This window comes from Erythrolamprus reginae, chromosome 2, assembly GCF_031021105.1.
Source record: "Erythrolamprus reginae isolate rEryReg1 chromosome 2, rEryReg1.hap1, whole genome shotgun sequence".
Classification (NCBI taxonomy): Eukaryota; Metazoa; Chordata; class Lepidosauria; order Squamata; family Dipsadidae; genus Erythrolamprus; species Erythrolamprus reginae.
In genome coordinates, this window is record NC_091951.1 from 196,501,760 (window position 1) to 196,519,407 (window position 17,648).

Below are 17,648 nucleotides of genomic sequence, written 5' to 3' on the forward strand. Positions count from 1 at the left end.
TACAGTGCAGTCTTATTTAATTTTGCTTAATAGATTTGTCATTTTATAATAGAATCTGGACATTAAGAGTTTTAATGGAATTTCTTTTGTGACTGTTGATTCTTTTGTTCTGATTGTTTTAGTTTATGATCAAACAAATATATTTGCATTTTGTTTTCCTCTTGTCTTCCACTAATGATCTTTTTATGTCAGGGAAGCGTCCCCAAATGTGTGAAATACAGGACAGGGGGATGCTGAGCTCATCCTGCCAGTGAATCATTCTTGCCTTGGCCAAGGGGAAACTTTTCCCTGCCAAATGGAGCAGCTGGCAGAGTTTCTTTTGCTAGAATCAAAATTACAGCTGTTTGGCTGTTTGGCTGTTTAGTGTTGGCAACAACAAAGCATTTCTCTTTTCCTTTTCTAATCTCTTCTCAGGAAGAAATTTTTTGCCACCCACTTATCCTCTCCCGCAATGTAGGCACACTTGATTTCATCTAATTCTGCGAATACTTGTCTAGCAATAAAGTTCAGGTTTGTTGTGCATTTGATCAGGCAAACACCCATGGCACCCCTTTTAGATAGATTCCTATTGTACACAAGTGAAATTGCAGTCCACAAAGTTAATTCTTTGGTTAGTTTTTGTCTTTGTCCGTTTTTGAAATCATGCCTTACTGCACCCTGAGATAAGGCTACAAGTTCTAGATGAATTTACTACATTGATTCGCCTTTTCAAAAGAAGCTCCTTCAGGATTAAAAGTTGTCCATGGAGATTTATGCCCAACGTTGAGGAGGTGGCTTTCTCTGCAGTCTTAGGAGTCGGTAAAGAAGCTGTTTCAGGTGTGGCTGAGCCCAGTAGTAAATAGATGGAAGATAGAATTACTAATATACATTTGTCTGTCATACACACAGAAACTGTTGCCAGAAAATATTTATGATAGCTTTGATGTAAACATTGGGATTTCAACTTTACCTGAGGGCATCTTCAGGCAAGGTTGGCAGTAGTTTTGAAAGTGATTTGTCATTGCCTTCTTACAAGCGTCAAGTTAATGCTTGATTCAAATATTAACTAAGCCTTGCCTTACTTAGCTTTCAATCCTTGACAAGTTTATCCAGATTTAGATCCCACTTTGGGATGAGTAGTGCTCAAAAAAATAAACGGAACGCTCAAATAACACATCCTTGATCTGGATGAATGAAATATTCTCATTGAATACTTTGTTCTGTATAAAGTTGAATGTGCACAACAGCATGTGAAATTGATGGTCAATCAGTGTTGCTTCCTAAGTGGATGGTTTGATTTTCTAGAAGTTTGATTTACTTAGAGTTATATTGTGTTGTTTAAGTGTTCCCTTTATTTTTTTGTGCAGTATACTTGAGATTGAACTGGAGAACTTTTTTGCATTTAAGGACATATGCAAATATTTAATTGTGAGAGGAAATACATGATTTCTTAAGATCTGTTGTCTTTGCATCTTTTCTGCCCATTGGAATCATCAGAGTATGGGGAGTCCTTGACTTACAACCACAATTAAGCCCAACATTTATGTTGCTAAGTGAGAAAGTTGTTAAGTGAATTTCTCCCCATTTTACAACTTTTCATGCCACAGAAAATCATTGCAGTTGTTCAGTTAGTAACAGTTATTAAGTGAATCCACCTTCCCTATTGACTTTGCTTGTCAGAAGGTCTCAAAAAATGATCACATGACTCTGGGACATTGCAGCCATTATCAATATGAGTCAGTTATCATGAGGCAGAATTTTGGCCATGTGACTATGGGGATCCTGCAACGTTTGTAAGTGTCATAAGCAGTGAAGGGCTACCAAAATTTTTACTATCACACTGTGGGCATGGCTTATGCAGGATGCCCTGCATTTTCTTTCAACATCTTTCAGTGCAAATTGGGTGCTCTGGGGTGGAGCTCTATTTTCATTACCCCACTGCATCCCCCCCTATCCAGACAGTAGCCCACCCCTGGTCAAAAGTCACTTTTTTCCGTGCCATTCTAACTTCGAATGGTAACTAAATGAAATGTTGTAAGTGGAGGACTGTGTGTAATCAAAAGGATTATATGATTTCCTGACACAGCATCTCTTTCCTCAGTAACTTTGAGTTTCAAAATTGGAAATTCACAAACCTTAGTTCTTTCTTATAACATTGAGTGATGTTCCTTCTGCAGTTACATATATTCATTGCCTCCTTTTTCTTCTTCTTCTAAATCCCAATTCAGGGGACTTTCCCTATCTGTAGAAGTCACATGCAATAAGAAAATCTTCCCAAGGTGCTATTTTGTCTTGCCTCAAGATCTGCTGGATGTTCACAAGAACATAACACTTGGGATACATAAATTGGATGTCGGCTTTAAATGAACGGCTATGAGCCCACATAGATATCAGAAGATAACAGTGCAGCATGGAACAAAATTCATGACCTTCAGGCACATCAGTCCTAGAAGATGACATGCCCAGCACACAAATGTCCAACAACCCATATAGTTTGCTCTGATATTGTTGATGGGCTGGGACAAATTGACAGAAGAAACTCTTTTCCTGGTATAATTTTGCTGTCCCTTTGCAGATTTCCAGATAAATGAATGGCACCAAATGTGAATTTTCATACCAGGTTTTCTGAGTCTCCCAAGTCTCAGAGTGAAAGACTACTACTTAATGTGCTTGAAAGCTCAACTGCATTTCCGCCTCTTTCCCAATATGACACATCATCTGATCCACTGGAGCTTTTGCTCTTTCTTACCAAATTCCACTCCTAGATCTGCTAGCAAATATGGTTTAACTAGTAGGTGCTGCCAAATGTAGTTCAGTGTTTAAACCCTCTGGGAACTTGGCAGATAGGATGCCAGGAGATTTTACACTGAAAGATTAATCTTTTATAATAAGTTCCAAACACATCTCCTAGGCATGAAGGTATGAAAGGCTGTTTCTGCTCTAACCTCAAGGTACTAGATTTTATTGGCCTGAATGTTTCTTATATCATGACCACTTTAGTTGGCTTTTGACTGCTGGCATATTTCTAACCCCTAAAGAATTTGTACAAATGTATGTGCACATTGTTAAATGTATGTTGCCAAATAAGTTATACAGATTCCTTTAACATCTTATGTCTCCCCCACCGTCCTCAAGAATGAGACTCCAACTGATATTAGTCTGACAAAGGCAGCTTCTGAGTTCTGGGAAAAAGATCCCAATGAAGAGCTTGGCATCCTCATTTCTACCACCATGACAGCCAACTTCAACCATACAGACAATTATGAGGTAAGATAGAGGTTGTTTCCAAGGCCTCCTGGGGTGCTCCTTTCATTTTCAGAATCTAAAGAAAGCAGGGAAGGGGTGAAATGTGATTGGGGTAGATATAAAGATGGGAAAGTCTAGGTGGAATTTTTTGTTGTTGTACTGAAAACACTGTTTTAGGTTTGGAACCATAGAAACATAGAAACATAGAAGACTGACGGCAGAAAAAGACCTCACGGTCCATCTAGTCTGCCCTTATACTATTTCCTGTGTTTTATCTTAGGATGGATATATGTTTATCCCAGGCATGTTTACATTCAGTTACTGTGGATTTACCAACCTTGTTCCAAGGATCTACTACTCTTTCAGTGAAATAATATTTCCTCACATTGCTTTTGATCTTTCCCCCAACTAACTTCAGATTGTGTCCCCTTGTTCTTGTGTTCACTTTCCTATTAAAAACACTTCCCTCCTGGACCTTATTTAACCCTTTAACATATTTAAACATTTCAATCATGTCCCCCCTTTTCCTTCTGTCCTCCAGACTATACAGATTGAGTTCATGAAGTCTTTCCTGATACGTTTTATGCTTAAGACCTTCCACCATTCTTATAGCCGGTCTTTGGACCCGTTCAATTTTGTCAATATCTTTTTGTAGGTGAGGTCTCCAGAACTGAACACAGTATTCCAAATGTGGTCTCACCAGTGCTCTATATAAGGGGATCACAATCTCCCTCTTCCTGCTTGCCAGCCAAAGCCCCACTCCAAAATGTAGTGAACAGGCCTGGAAACAGCTGAAATTAATTTGATTGAATTTACTTCCCAGTCATATATTTAATAATTTAAATCATATGCTTCACTGAAAGTATAATTTGGCATCAAATTTTGAAGATCTTTAGAGGCTGCTTTGAGGGCCACATGAAGCTCTGGGATGTCAGTTATTTCATCTGTGGTCTGTGGTCTGTCAAAATCCATGAATCTTATAAAGACTTTAACACCAATTAGATGTCTTCAGACCATGCATATGGTCTCACTTTCCTAGGACTTTTTCATTCCAGAATACAAAATCAGAATAATCAATCTCTGTTGCCAGTTCTATCTTTAGATACAATGAGGTAGTCTACTCAGATCAGGGAAGGATTTGGATTTGAATCAAGTCCCTACCAATTGTCTTCCCAAGATACTGCCTCTAGCAGAATGTGCAATGTTTTGGTTTTTTCTGGCAGATTTTCACAACTCAGTATTTAGCATTTGCAAAAGCTTTTTTAGCACCTTCCTTTTCAGAGTCCTCATATGAGGCATCATGATGGACAGACAGCCACTCTCAAGAGCAGCCCCAGCTTCTTCAATATTTTACTTTGAATTATATTTGGAGAAACCAATTGGGGGCTGCAAGTTCTTCAGAATAGTTGGTGCCCTGAAGAATGCCCAGAGTAAAACCTATGGCAGTCTGCCTTATCAGAAAGCTACATCCTGAAACCTGAATAGTGTGACTCTTCAGGGCACCCATTGGGACCCATAGCTGATTTTAATGGGAGGAGTGACAACAGCTATCAGTGAAGGATAGAGCTAGCACAATGTATTAAAAAGGCAGTTGGGATAACCCACTATGTAGCAGGTGTTTCTGAGACATTCAAAATCTTTTTATTTTATTTTATTTTATTTGTCAAGTACGTATTTGGAATATACATGGATATAACACTGTTTATATACATAAGATGGGTACTGATAAGAGGAAACAATTGGACAGGGACAATAAGCACACTGGTGCGCTTATGCATGCCCCTTACTGACCTCTTAGGAATTGGGTGAGGTCAACAATGGATAGTCTAAATGTAAAGTTTTGGGGGTTGGTGATGAAATCACAGAGTCAGGTAGTGAGTTCCAGGCATTAACCACTGTTGCTGAAGTCGTATTTTCTACAGTCAAGTTTTGGGCAGTTTACTGTGAGTTTGTATCTGTTGTGTGCTCGTGTATTGTTGTGGTTGAAGCTGAAGTAGTCATTGACAGGTAGGACATTGTAGCAGATAATTTTATGAGTTATGCTTAGGTTGTGCAGAAGGTGACATAGTTCTAAAGCTTTCTAAGTCCAGGATTTCAAATCTGGTTGCACAAGGTATTCTGTTGCAAGTAGAGGAGTGGAGGGCTCTTCTAGTAAAGCAGGGGTAGGGAACATTGGCTCTTCTATGACATGTGGACTTCAACTCCCAGAATTCCTGAGCTAGCATGATTGTTTTATGAATCCTGGGAGTTGACATCCACAAGTCATAGAAGAGCCGATGTTCCCTACCACTGCAGTAAAGTATCTCTGGACACTTTCTAATGTATTTATGTCCAATATGTGGTGTGGGTTCCAAACAAATGTTGTATTCAAGGATTTTAGGTCCTTTTAGTGGTGGGAAGGGACTCGAGTCCTTGAGTTTGTTATTTACAAAGTTGTAGAAGGCGTGTTTGGATTTTGTGTGCAGAAGGCTTTCCTGTTGTTTGCTGTGATAGTTGGAGCATTCCATCTTTATTTGGTGGCATGTATTTTTGTTGTGGTTTTTGAAGTTAGCTACATAGCCTGCTTTGTTTTTTCACCACAGGAGGGTTTTTTTATTTGGATTGTAGCTTCCTTATTTATATGGGTAGTTTTTTTCGTAGTTATGATGGTTATTAGTGGTACGTGTAGTCTAATAGTTATTTTGACTTCAAGCAAGAAGATTTATAGAGGTCATTGGCAGTGTTACAGCAAAAGAATAGAGTTTGCCAGTCAAGATTTGAGATGTCGGCATCTATGAGTTCATAGTTGGCTTTTTAAAAGTTTTACTTGGGCATCCCATTATTAAGGTGGTTCTTGTAATGTTGTAGATTGAGGCTGAAGTCTATCATGCTGTGGTCGCTGTTGGAAAAGGGTTCTTTTATTTGTAGTCTATAAATTGTGCTTTTGCTGTTGCAGAATATGAGGTCGAAGCAGTTTTGTTTGCTACTAGTTGTTCGAGTCCTAAATTGGTAACAGCGTTGTATAGGGTTGTATGGATGGGTTCAGTTGTGCATTCATTTAGGGTCCAATTAATGAGAAATAGATTTAGGTCTCCAAGAAAGATAAGGGGGTATGGGCAGGAGATTGTACACGTTAGCAATGAGGTTAATTTGTTTGCATTATTGATGTCATAGTCTGGGGATTTGTAAAAAAGTAGGAAGTAAAGTGTGGTATTTAAGGACAGTTCACAGACAATGGTTTCAGGAAGGGTGAGATCATGTGCAACTTGGATATTTTTTAGATTTAGAGTCTTTTTGTAGAAAATAGCTACTCCGCCTCCTCTGATGGTTTCATTGTCAGACCGGAAGACAAGGTAGTTTCTTGTTGTGATGATGGAGTCAGGGAGGGATGCGTTTAGCCATGTTTCTCAGACAAAAAATAATGTTGAAGGCATTAACTATGCTATGATTAGTTTGCATTTGAGATTAGTAATGGATTGGATTGAGGTACGCTTACCTAGTCTTGGTTGGTGGTATATGGGATGTTGTTTTGTTGTTGGGGGATGGTGGGTTGGATGTTGTGGGATGGATTGTGGATCTTGTTTTTGATGCGGTCTGCATGGTAATCTATGTTTAAGTTTGTTTCACCTAGTTCTAGTTGATAGATAGTAAAAATAGTGAAAATCTTTCTATTATTACTTTAGTTTGGTTGCATCATTTGTATGTAAAGTGAGGATGTGATTTGGGTGTGTTCAGTTGTACTCACTCCTAATAAGAGGTGCCATAGACACAGAAAAACTATGCCACTTTTTTATTTTGCCTAACATTACAATTGTTTTTATTAAAATCTTGGAGATGGGAACTGTCTCCAGCCAGTAACATCACCCTCATATTCGCCATCCATATACAGTGGAACCCCGACATAAGAGCTGCTCTACTTAAGAGCAACTCGAGATAAGAGCTGGGAGGGGAGAGATATTTTTGTTCTACTTACAAGCCCAAATTCGAGATACAAGCGCCAAGGAGCTGTCTCCTGAAGCCAAACGCTAACTTCCGCGTTCGGCTTCAGGAGACAGCTGCGAAGCGGCGCGCATGTTTTAAAAGGTTGCAGCCGGCCTGGGGGGCTCGGGGGGGTGCTTGCAGCTTTCTTTCTTGCTCTTTTTCTTTCTCTCTTTTACCTTCCCTTCCTCTATTTCTTCTTTTCTTTCTCCTTCCCACCTTCTTCCCTCCCTCCCTCCCTTCACTCATTCCTCTCTTACTCTCCCCTTTCATAAGTTTCCTTGCTTCCTTCCTCTGTTCCTGTCCCTTCCCCCTTTCTTTCTTTCTTTCTTGCTTTCTTTCTTGCTCTTTTTCTTTCTCTCTTTTACCTTCCCTTCCTCTATTTCTTCTTTTCTTTCTCCTTCCCACCTTCTTCCCTCCCTCCCTCCCTTCACTCATTCCTCTCTTACTCTCCCCTTTCATAAGTTTCCTTGCTTCCTTCCTCTGTTCCTGTCCCTTCCCTCTTTCCTTCCTTCCTTCCCACCCTCCGTCCATTCATTCACCCATTCCTCTCTTGATCGCTTAAAGCCGGTCCCTGGTGCAAAAAGGGTTGGGGACCTCTGTCTTACAGGATTGGGTGGCAGAGAAGTTGAACATATGTAAATTTAAAAGTTTAAGAAAGTTTACAAGTTAAGTGAAAGAAACTTCATTATTCATTTATATGTACATGTACATTTCTTCATTAAAAACATGTCTTTCTGCATAATTTAGACTAACTTTGTGAGTTTTTTGAGGGCTGGAACCAATTAAAATTATTTACATTAATTCCTATGGGGAAAAGTCGTTCGAGATAAGAGCTGCTCGACTTAAGAGCCCAGGTCCGGAACGAATTAAACTCATATCTCGAGGTACCACTGTACTGTCAATTATAACCGTTTCATTAAAATTCTCAAAAGAGAGTAAAACCCTTGTTAGACTGTTGAAAATGCTGAATGGAATGTGCTTTCAGGACCTCACTGTTGAAAGAGTAACCGGACATATTCTTATCGCAATAGGGGTTGCACATAACTAGTAGCAATTTGATGATTAAATTACTGCTGGGAAAATCCAACTGTATGCCACAGTAATTTCCCATGGGATAATTGTAAGAAACAATGTAGATATTTCTAGGGTACAGTGTAAGTATTTCTGTCTGGGGCAGAAATCATCGAGCTATCTTTTCCCTCTCAGTGTATGGTCAAAACAAAGGAGTAAAAAGATAATTTAATTCTTAGTCATTGGATGTGTAAACCTAGTTTAGGATAGAGCAGAAATGGGAAAATAATAGTTTGGTTAGGTCTTTATATGATTTGAATTTAAGATATTGAACTTTTAATCATTTATCCATCAGAATTATGAAATCTACTCCTTCCAATCTCTGTTTGGGAGAGACCTTACTAGGCTTTTAAAATTGGATTAAGAATTTAGGTATGATCTGTATTGTAACTGAAACAACTTGAGGAATTATTCATAAATATTCAGTATAGCTGAATCTATACTGTCTACTCCAAGTCTGCGGAGAGGGGCAGCATACAAATCTAATTAATAATAATAATAATAATAATAATAATAATAATAATAATAATAATAGTAATAATAATAATAATACTAATAATAATAGCTGAAATAATGAAAATGGGAAAGGAATAACAAAAAGTCACTTTTTGGTAGGACTTTCATTTTTGGGATACTAGGGAAATATTAAATTGCTTTAATTAATTAAAGTTACTTTAATTCTATGTATATATATATATTCTTGTTTCAAGTAATGTATTTTGAGGTTCTAGTAAACATAGCAAAGTAACAATAAATCAAATGACGTAAAACAAAAACAAAGTCCTTCAAAGACAAACTCTACATTTTGCTATTATCTCTTACAAATTAAAATGGGAATAAAATACTACTTCCCTTTCTGTCATGCAAATCCATAAATTGTACTCCAACTGGATTGAACCTTTAGTTCATGTTCCTCATCCCATCTAATCAGAAGCTATACATAACCATTTCGATAACTTGTTAGATCCATTCATTATTGGTAATCTGGCAAATATGTATACATCTAAACATCCAAAAGTCTGATGGTGTATTCAGGACAGGAACATGTGTATCAGAGGCTGTATCCCATACAAAACCATGTACCTAGATTCTAGAATATGTATATCTGCAGAGCTGAGCAGGATTCAATGAACGGAGTTTATTTTCTTTTAAAGGAAAACAGAATGTAATGGTAGGAGAAAGAGTCACATATAAGAAGAGTCTAATAGTGTGCGCGCAAAGTAATTATCATTAAATACATCTACTGTACTTCATATCCCCTTTTCCTAATCCCAACAGGACCTTCTTGGAGAAGAGTATTTAATCAATGAAAATAGAGACATGAATGCCAATGTTACTTACAGAGCATTTGATGAGAGACTTGACAATAAGGATTATGAGGACTACTATGACCGACGAGGGGCCAGTGAAGCAGAGCACTATGATCCAGCTGAGCGCACTGAAGGCACCATCCTATTTCCTGAGGTAGAAACTCTACAAACATTTCTCTAAGCAATGAGTAACAATCTGAACACTACAGAAAGTAATCTCATTTCATTCAAATAATGCATTCCTTATTTGGAGCTAAGCTCAACGTTACCCAGTGGTGCTTGTTTTTGATTGCATAAGTTCAAAAACATACTGAGGCTTAAACAGTTGGAATGCAAGTATTACAATTTTAATTAAAGATAATCTTGCAAACAAGACATACCATTTAAACCCTTTAAGCTTTGGAATAAAAGAGGAAAGGACTAATCTGTCTTGTATTAAAAATACTGATTGTACAGTCTTTTGGAAATAATAATAGTAAAGTTTTCGAGCCAACTTAACACTCTTCCCACTGCTAGAGCAAAGAGAATCTTAACAATGAGGCTAGCATCCCTGCACATAAATTGCTTCTGATTTGCACTTCCTCATAAGCTCCTTCTGTTGTTTCATTGTTAGGCCATGACCCTCAGTTGCACTGATAGTTGTGGGTCAAGACCCAAAGTCTCATCTGAAATCCATGAGAAGATGGAATAGCAAAAGGTGGTAGTTCATCAACCGAGCTACAATGTGTTTATAACCTGCCTCTCATATAACCCAGCTGCATAATCATGCTGTCTTGCATCCTCCTCACCCCAGTTTAAATCCCACATCAATCTAGAGTCAGTCTGGGCATCTGATAAAGGGAGATGCAGCTCATGAAAGCTTATGTGTTTGAATAAAATGTTTTAATCTGAAAAGGAGCTCCCAGGTTCCTGATTTCCATCATCAACACTGTGACTCCATTAAAGAAGCTGGATCCACTTGCCATGCTTCCATTGCGCATCAGGTTGGGTTTGCTAATTCCCTATATACCTACAACCACAGTCTCTCTTTATATTAAAAAAAAATCACCATATATTTTAATGAGTAGAATGGAGATGAGGAGATGCGTTGGTGCCCAAGACATATTTTCAACTGTGTCTCATGTCAAAGATGCTCCAAACATGCTAAACTATTTCCCATGGAACCTACTACAGATGATTTTAAAAAGAGAATGTTAGTGTTTAAAGAGAAGAAATTATAAAAACTGGGCTCTGCTGCATCTCAGTCGGATGTGTCTATCTTCACCTAGATATTTGCCAAGAGTGCCCTATTTTTATTTGGGACTTAAGAGCACTGAGACTTCTATGACATTAATCATAACTATTTATGAATGTCTTGTTGCCCCTTTGCCTCACCCACTCATTTCCCAATGGCTAATTGCCACCAGGCTGGGATGGAAACTTGGCATTTAAACCAAGGTTGACTTGCCCTCTCCTCAGTCTTCTGACTCAGTCCAGAACCTGCTGTGTATTACATATTCCCACTGTTCGTTATTTCTCATGGCATGGATTTCAGTTCCCACTTCTGGGCTAAAAAATTGCTTTTGAGTAACATTAAGCATTTCTTTCAAGTCAAATGTAACTTTCAGCACTTACATAGACATAAAGCAAGAAAACATGTTTGCTCCTGCCTTTTTCTGGGATTCTTTGAGGGACTTTCCAGCCCAGCCAATAATACTGATAATTCCTATTGGATATTAATCACTTCCAGGTTGGCTCGGCTTCTTAAGATTAGTTAAAATTGCCTCAATGCTGCCACCTAGTTTGGATCAAAATTGGAAATCATGGTAAATGAAAACATAATAAGTATTGTGTTTTTTTAAATCCAAACTTGTAGGATCTTTTTGCTCAGGGCTATTGATGATAAAAAAAAACTCAATAAGATTTAATTCATAGGTGCTCAGAACTAAATGCAATTAGTAATTAATTTTATCCCTTTTTTTTATTTGATGCTATTTTGCCTTCCTCTTGTCCTATGCCTTTGGAGTTGAGTTTGCTCCAGGGATCACTCATGGGAAGTTCTCGAATTACTTTTTGAATTTGTTTCCAATGTCTAGAGATGTTAAGTCACTTAATTGCTCCTATTTCACTCATCATAAGCCTGGAGAAGTGTGGGATAGCTCACTTTAGAGGAGAGGTCACTGGAGATCACTTACTATCTAAGCAACAGCTAACCCCCAGTGCCAGTTCTCACAATCAGTCAACTTAGAAAAATCCCACACTTCTTTCCAACAACGCACATAGTTCAGAATCAAATGCACCTTCATTTAAGGTACAACAACTTGTTTCTGTTTGAATAGTAGATGGGATAAGATTTGTGGTTCACTAAATCAGATAGAAGAAACGGTTATCTTAAATATCTTCTCTAATTTGGGAGATCGTCCCCATCTACATTGCAGATTCTCACATTATCATAATTACTGGTTCTCATGGTGGTTATTTATTCCCTTTGTGTGTAGCAGCAACCAAATCTGAAGGGGCAGAAAGGAGAGGCAGCGGTCATCGAACCTGTGAGTAAGATATGTTTTCTGTTCTAGCTTTGCCAAAACCCTTCAGCCTGGTTGGAGACTTTATTTCACCACGAAGTGGTGTCGTGGGGTTTGTGGTCAATTCCGTTTTGATTCTTGGATGGATAAATATCCAAAACTCTAGTGGTTTCCATACGGTTGAGAGATACTAGGAATATGGTCTGGAAACTTGAGATGGAGCAAATTGGGTCTTGGATGAGGACAAAAGTCTTGCAGACAAATACAAAAACAAACACTTGCAAATATACAACAGTGGGAAATCTTTTCCTTTATTGCATTCACAGAGTGGTTTCTGGATCTTAGTTGAATGTTTTGTATGCTTTATTATTGGCTGCGATATGCTGCTTCTCTCCCTCTGATAAGTATAGATCACAATATAGTTTTCCCTTCTGAGGATAGTTAGCTTAATTGTGCCCCAGAATCACAGGCATTTATCATGATAATATCTCATGAGTACAGATTATCTAATTATGCAACAATTAGCTATCTCTTTTTTTATATACATTCAACAAGCTTGCTACTTGTGCAGAGCATTCAACAATAAGCACGCATGTGGTTTCATTCCTCTAATATTAAAGAATTTCTCTTATACTCCTTACAAGGGTGTGAACTTATTTCAGTGCTTAAGAGACAACTAAATTCAGATCACATAACTCTGTGAATATTCACAGGCCACAAAGTCACTCTTTCCTTTCAGAACTGGTTCAGGGTTGTTAAATCTTTCTCCATTCCTTTGCAGGGTATGGTTTTTGAGGGGCCAGCTGGATATCGAGGTCCACAGGTAAGAGACATAATAAATATAATGATATCAGTTTTCCCAGCTACTTTAAAGTTGTTTAGGAGGTGGTCCCTTCCTTCCTGGCTCCTGGCTTTCCCCCGCCCCCTTCTGGGTAGGGAAAGAGAACTTGCAACAGCGCAATCCAGGTTGGTGCCATTATAAACAGGATTGGGGATAGACCTGTCTCCATGTTTCTCTGCTCCTTTCCCTGCCTTTCCCCTATGTGTCCTGGCTCCCGATTGGTCTCTGGATGCAATTCAAGGTGTTGGTCATTACCTTTAACGCCCTACATGGCTTAGGGCCAGACTATCTTCGAAACCGCCTTCTACCACATAGCTCCCGGTGACCGGTAAGGGCCCACAGGATTGGTCTTCTCTGGATCCCATCAGCTAAACAGTATCGGCTGGCAGGTCAGTGGGGGAGGGCCTTCTCTGTGGCTACTCTGACTCTCTGGAACCAGCTACCTCCTGAGATTTGGACTAACCCCACCCTGCTGGCCTTCCGGAAAGCGGTAAAGACCTGGCTTTTCCGGCAGGCCTGGGGCTGTTGATCTGATGGTGGTAACCATCAAGATCCAGCCATAAATGGTATGCATAGGTTGAACTGTTGTATTTAAATTGTTTTTAAACTTTTTAAATATGTTTTAGTATTACAGTATTTGGATGTTTTATATTTTTGGTTGTGAGCCCCCTAGAATCTCTAGGGAGTGGGGCGGCATAAATATTGAATGAATGAGTGAGTGAGTGAGTGAGTGAGTGAATAAATAAATCTGAATTTTGATCAAGTGACCGTAAGAATGCTGCAAAGGCCATAACTATGAAAAATGGTGATACATCATTTTTTCAGTGCTGTTGTAGCTTTGAACAGTGACTAAAATAACTGATGTAAGTGGAGGACTACCTATATAAGGAAATAAGCAAATGGCAATACCCGCTTGATAAGATGGAGTTTTTAAAAAGGCTTGAATTTGAGAATGAAGAATTTCTTTCTTCCATAAGGATCTGTGACTGTGCTGCTTATTGGTAGACCTTTTATAAAACATACCATATGTATTTGACACTTTAGTTAAAAATTACAGAGTTTTGCAAAAAGTATAATCCAAATACAGCTGCAGAAGAAGACTGATGATTGATGTTAGTATCTAGGTGCATTATGCAGTCTTTTCCTGTTACTCATAGGGATGGAAAGGAAACTACACACAATTTTCAAACTTCATTTTCTGCAGCCTGGTTTTTGGAACAGTCAGGCATAATATTGCTGCTGTAAGATACATTTGATACAATGCTGGTCTTGGATATCACCATGTCATGATGTTTCTACTTTAAAAGAAGAATTGCCTGTGAGATTTTCTTCATTTATCTTGATTTCCCAGGGAGAGATGGGTCCCATGGGATCACCAGGGCCACCGGGATTTCAAGGAGATCCTGGCGAGCGGGTAAGGAAATCACTATGTGATTCGATGGAATGATACTCTCTTCGATCTTCCCCCCTGGCGATGTTTTGTCTTCTCTGAAAATGTTGGGTGTGGGGAATAAGGAATTGCCGGCATGCGCCTCTTCCGTGTATCTCTTGGACAAGCCTCAGCTTGATATTGCTTTCTTTTAGTCCAATGACTCTCAAGAATGATTGACGGAGGTGTCTTAATGTGCTTTTGCACAGGGACCACCAGGACTCCCAGGCCTTCCAGGAGCTGATGGGTTACGTGGACCACCTGGGACAATGCTCATGTTGCCAGTAGGTGATGCAGGGAAATGGACCAGTTTGAGAAAATGAGATATATGTGTAGGAAACAATGTCATCCAGTGCCTCTGAGAAGCAGATGAAGTGAATTTCAATTTTAGTGAATATTTGATGTTAAAATGAGAATCCTTTTTTTTTTAGTTTCCACGGGCATTGTTTTGAGTATATTCCATGTGCAAAGATATGTTGACATTTATTAGAATAGAATAGCATAGCATAGCATAGCATAGAATAGAATAGAACAGAACAGAACAGAACAGAACAGAATAGAATAGAAATGAATATAATTCTTTATTGGCCAAGTGTGATTGGACACACAAGGAATTTGTCTTTGGTGCATATGCTCTCAGCATACAGAAAGGAAAAGATACATTTGTCAAGAATCATGAGGTACAACACTTAATGATTGTCACAGGGGTCAAATAAGCAATGAAGAAGCAATCAACATTAATACAAATCTTAAGGATGCACACAACAAGTTAGAGTCATATAATCATAATGATAGGATAGGTGATAGTAATAGTAGTGTAGACTTAGTAAATAGTTTGACAGTGTTGAGGGAATTATTTGTTTGTTATATAAAATAAGATCCCAGAAGACAGGTTAGGTAAGAAATGGGTCAAAAGGAACTCACCTTTACTGTGACCACATATCCAAGAGGGATGTTTTTTGATATGGAAAAGGATTTTGATATGGAAAGTTTGAAGATTGAGGAGCAAAGTTCAAATATATAAGTCATCCCTAAGAACAGGAAATTTTATCATCTTCAAAAACAGAACATTTTGAGTTTTCTATAGTTGAACCCATTTTTTACCTTCCTGGCACCAAATAAACATCAATATTTGAAATACTAAATGTGGGTATTGCTTTCACTTAAAGATGATACATATGAAGATTTGCTCTTCTTTTTTTGGTAGGAGTGCCATAAGTGATGGCATATTGCCATCTACTTTATCTAGCCATAGCCTCAGTATTCTTCTTTTTTTTAAATGTTCTATTGTATTATTTCTCCATTGTTCTCTTCCTTGAATTTGTGTTACCAATCTATTTCCAGTTCCAGTTTCGTGGTGATTCAGTTAAAGGACCTTCAGTATCTTTCCAGGAGGCCCAGGCCCAGGCTATTTTACAGCAAGCCAAGGTAAGCATTGTGGGCAAATGTATGAATATATGTGCATATGGTAAGCTTCTTTGTTTTAAATCTTGTTTTCTCTAAGTACTTACTTTGCTCCAGCATTTAACACTTTTCTCCCTGTCTCTCTCTCCCTCTCCCCCCCTCTCATTTTTTTACTTCTGTTCTGGTTAATGTTCTATATTCTTTTCAAATTCTTAATGCCACCCAGAGGTGTTGAGATATTTGACCCTGGAAATGTGAATTATAGGTGAATAAATTGAAATAATAATATTGCAGGTTTTCAAGTGATTTCTAAATCATGTGGCTCATCACAGAATGTCAGCTAATCAAATTACTCAAATCACTCTCTAATCTTTTCATCTGCCGTTAAATCACAGCCTCCCAACTCCCTCAGTGAGGTTATGTTTGCTTCAGCAAATCATGGTCAGAATTACTGACTGAACAAAAGTATATTGTATAAAAGAGAGAGCCAGCTTGGCATAATGATTGAGATACCAGGCTAGAAACTGGGAGATGATGAATTTTAGTCCCAGCTTAGGCACAAAGCCAGTTAAGTGACTTTGGGTACTCTTTCAGAAAGGATTCAATGGAAAACCACTTCTGAAATCTTGCCAAGAAAACAGCAAGTACATGTCCACACTGGCTCAAAACAAACATAAACAATTAAATTTAGTTAACAGTGGATTCAGCCCAGGCAGGGGTTCTTCTTCGCCAGCACCAGGGGTTGGCAGCAGGCAGAACAGGGTGGAATGCAGTTCCACTGGCAGAAATGAAGATGCGTGCGCAGCTCCAGCTGATTGGCAGCTGTCACTTCCAGAATTACTGGGCTTGGCTTGTCTCTCCTTTTTCTGCTGCTGCTGCTGCATCTGCACTCCTTGCTTTTTTCCTCTTTCCTCCTTCCTGATCTTGGCGAGCTTCCTTCTCTCCTGCCCAGCTCCCCTCCCGCCTCCTGCGGCCACCTCCCGCCTGAGGTGCAAGCAGAAGGCATGGGTGGAAGCAGCGCTGGCAGCATTTATGCTTTTGGCAGCACCCATTTGCCTAGCTACCCAGCCTGAGGCAGGGGGCGTGACCCAGAAAGGAGAGCACGGGAAACGCAAAGCAAATTGTGACCCCAGCGAGCGACACTGGTAAGGTTGTAAGTCTAGGACTTAACAGTTCATTTGAACAATGATGATCGTTCAAGCCACTCCCACCTGATCACATGGCTGGCAAGCCATTCCTAACCAGTCACATGACCATTAAGCCACACCCACAAAATAAGCCACATCCACAGTGTGGCAGTAAAATTTTGGCTGCCCATTAGTGGCCGGCGCTACTGGAACGCTCCTGGTGGGCATGTTCGTCAACATGAGATTTCTCTGCACATGCACCAAAAGCCAAATCTTGTGTAAGGATGTGTGTGCAAGTGAGGTTTTGGTGATTTTCACCAATATTTTCACCAACATTTCACCCCAAAATCCAAGAAAATCGCCAAAATCTCACTTGCGCACGTATCCTCACACAAGATTTGGCTTCCGGCTACACAAGATTTGGCTTCTGATGCATGCACGCGCCCACCACTCAGCTGAAGCTGCATGCGCAGCTCCATTTTTGCTACCAGGACACCATATTGGACAGTACTGGCTGCAACCTGCTACTGGTTCAGCCAAGTTTTTATCCCAAAGGTTCTGCATTTCTTTTCACTTAAATTAACCTGGTTATCCATTTCGAGCAGTCTTGGAAGAAAACAAACAAACTTGGAAGAGAGGGATCATAGAGGGCCAGCATCTTCTTTTGCAGCTAATAAAAAGCAAGAGCCTAAAAGAGCCCCCACAAAAATTGAGTCTCTCTAGAAATTCCTGTTCGCTGATTATTTCACACTTTTGAAATGTGAAATAACAATTCCT

General features: G+C 39.2%; 1 protein-coding gene across 2 annotated transcripts in view; it reads left to right on the forward strand.

The window, feature by feature from the left end:
* COL5A3 (collagen type V alpha 3 chain) overlaps positions 1–17,648 on the forward strand; it is a 164,098-nt gene that overhangs the window by 62,187 nt on the left and 84,263 nt on the right. For both annotated transcript variants that reach the window (XM_070741057.1, XM_070741058.1), the window contains 7 exons: positions 3,115–3,246; positions 9,535–9,720; positions 12,044–12,094; positions 12,852–12,893; positions 14,263–14,325; positions 14,550–14,624; positions 15,685–15,768. In XM_070741057.1, coding sequence (XP_070597158.1) covers positions 3,115–3,246; positions 9,535–9,720; positions 12,044–12,094; positions 12,852–12,893; positions 14,263–14,325; positions 14,550–14,624; positions 15,685–15,768 — 633 coding nt within the window. The remainder of the gene's footprint in view (positions 1–3,114; positions 3,247–9,534; positions 9,721–12,043; positions 12,095–12,851; positions 12,894–14,262; positions 14,326–14,549; positions 14,625–15,684; positions 15,769–17,648) is intronic.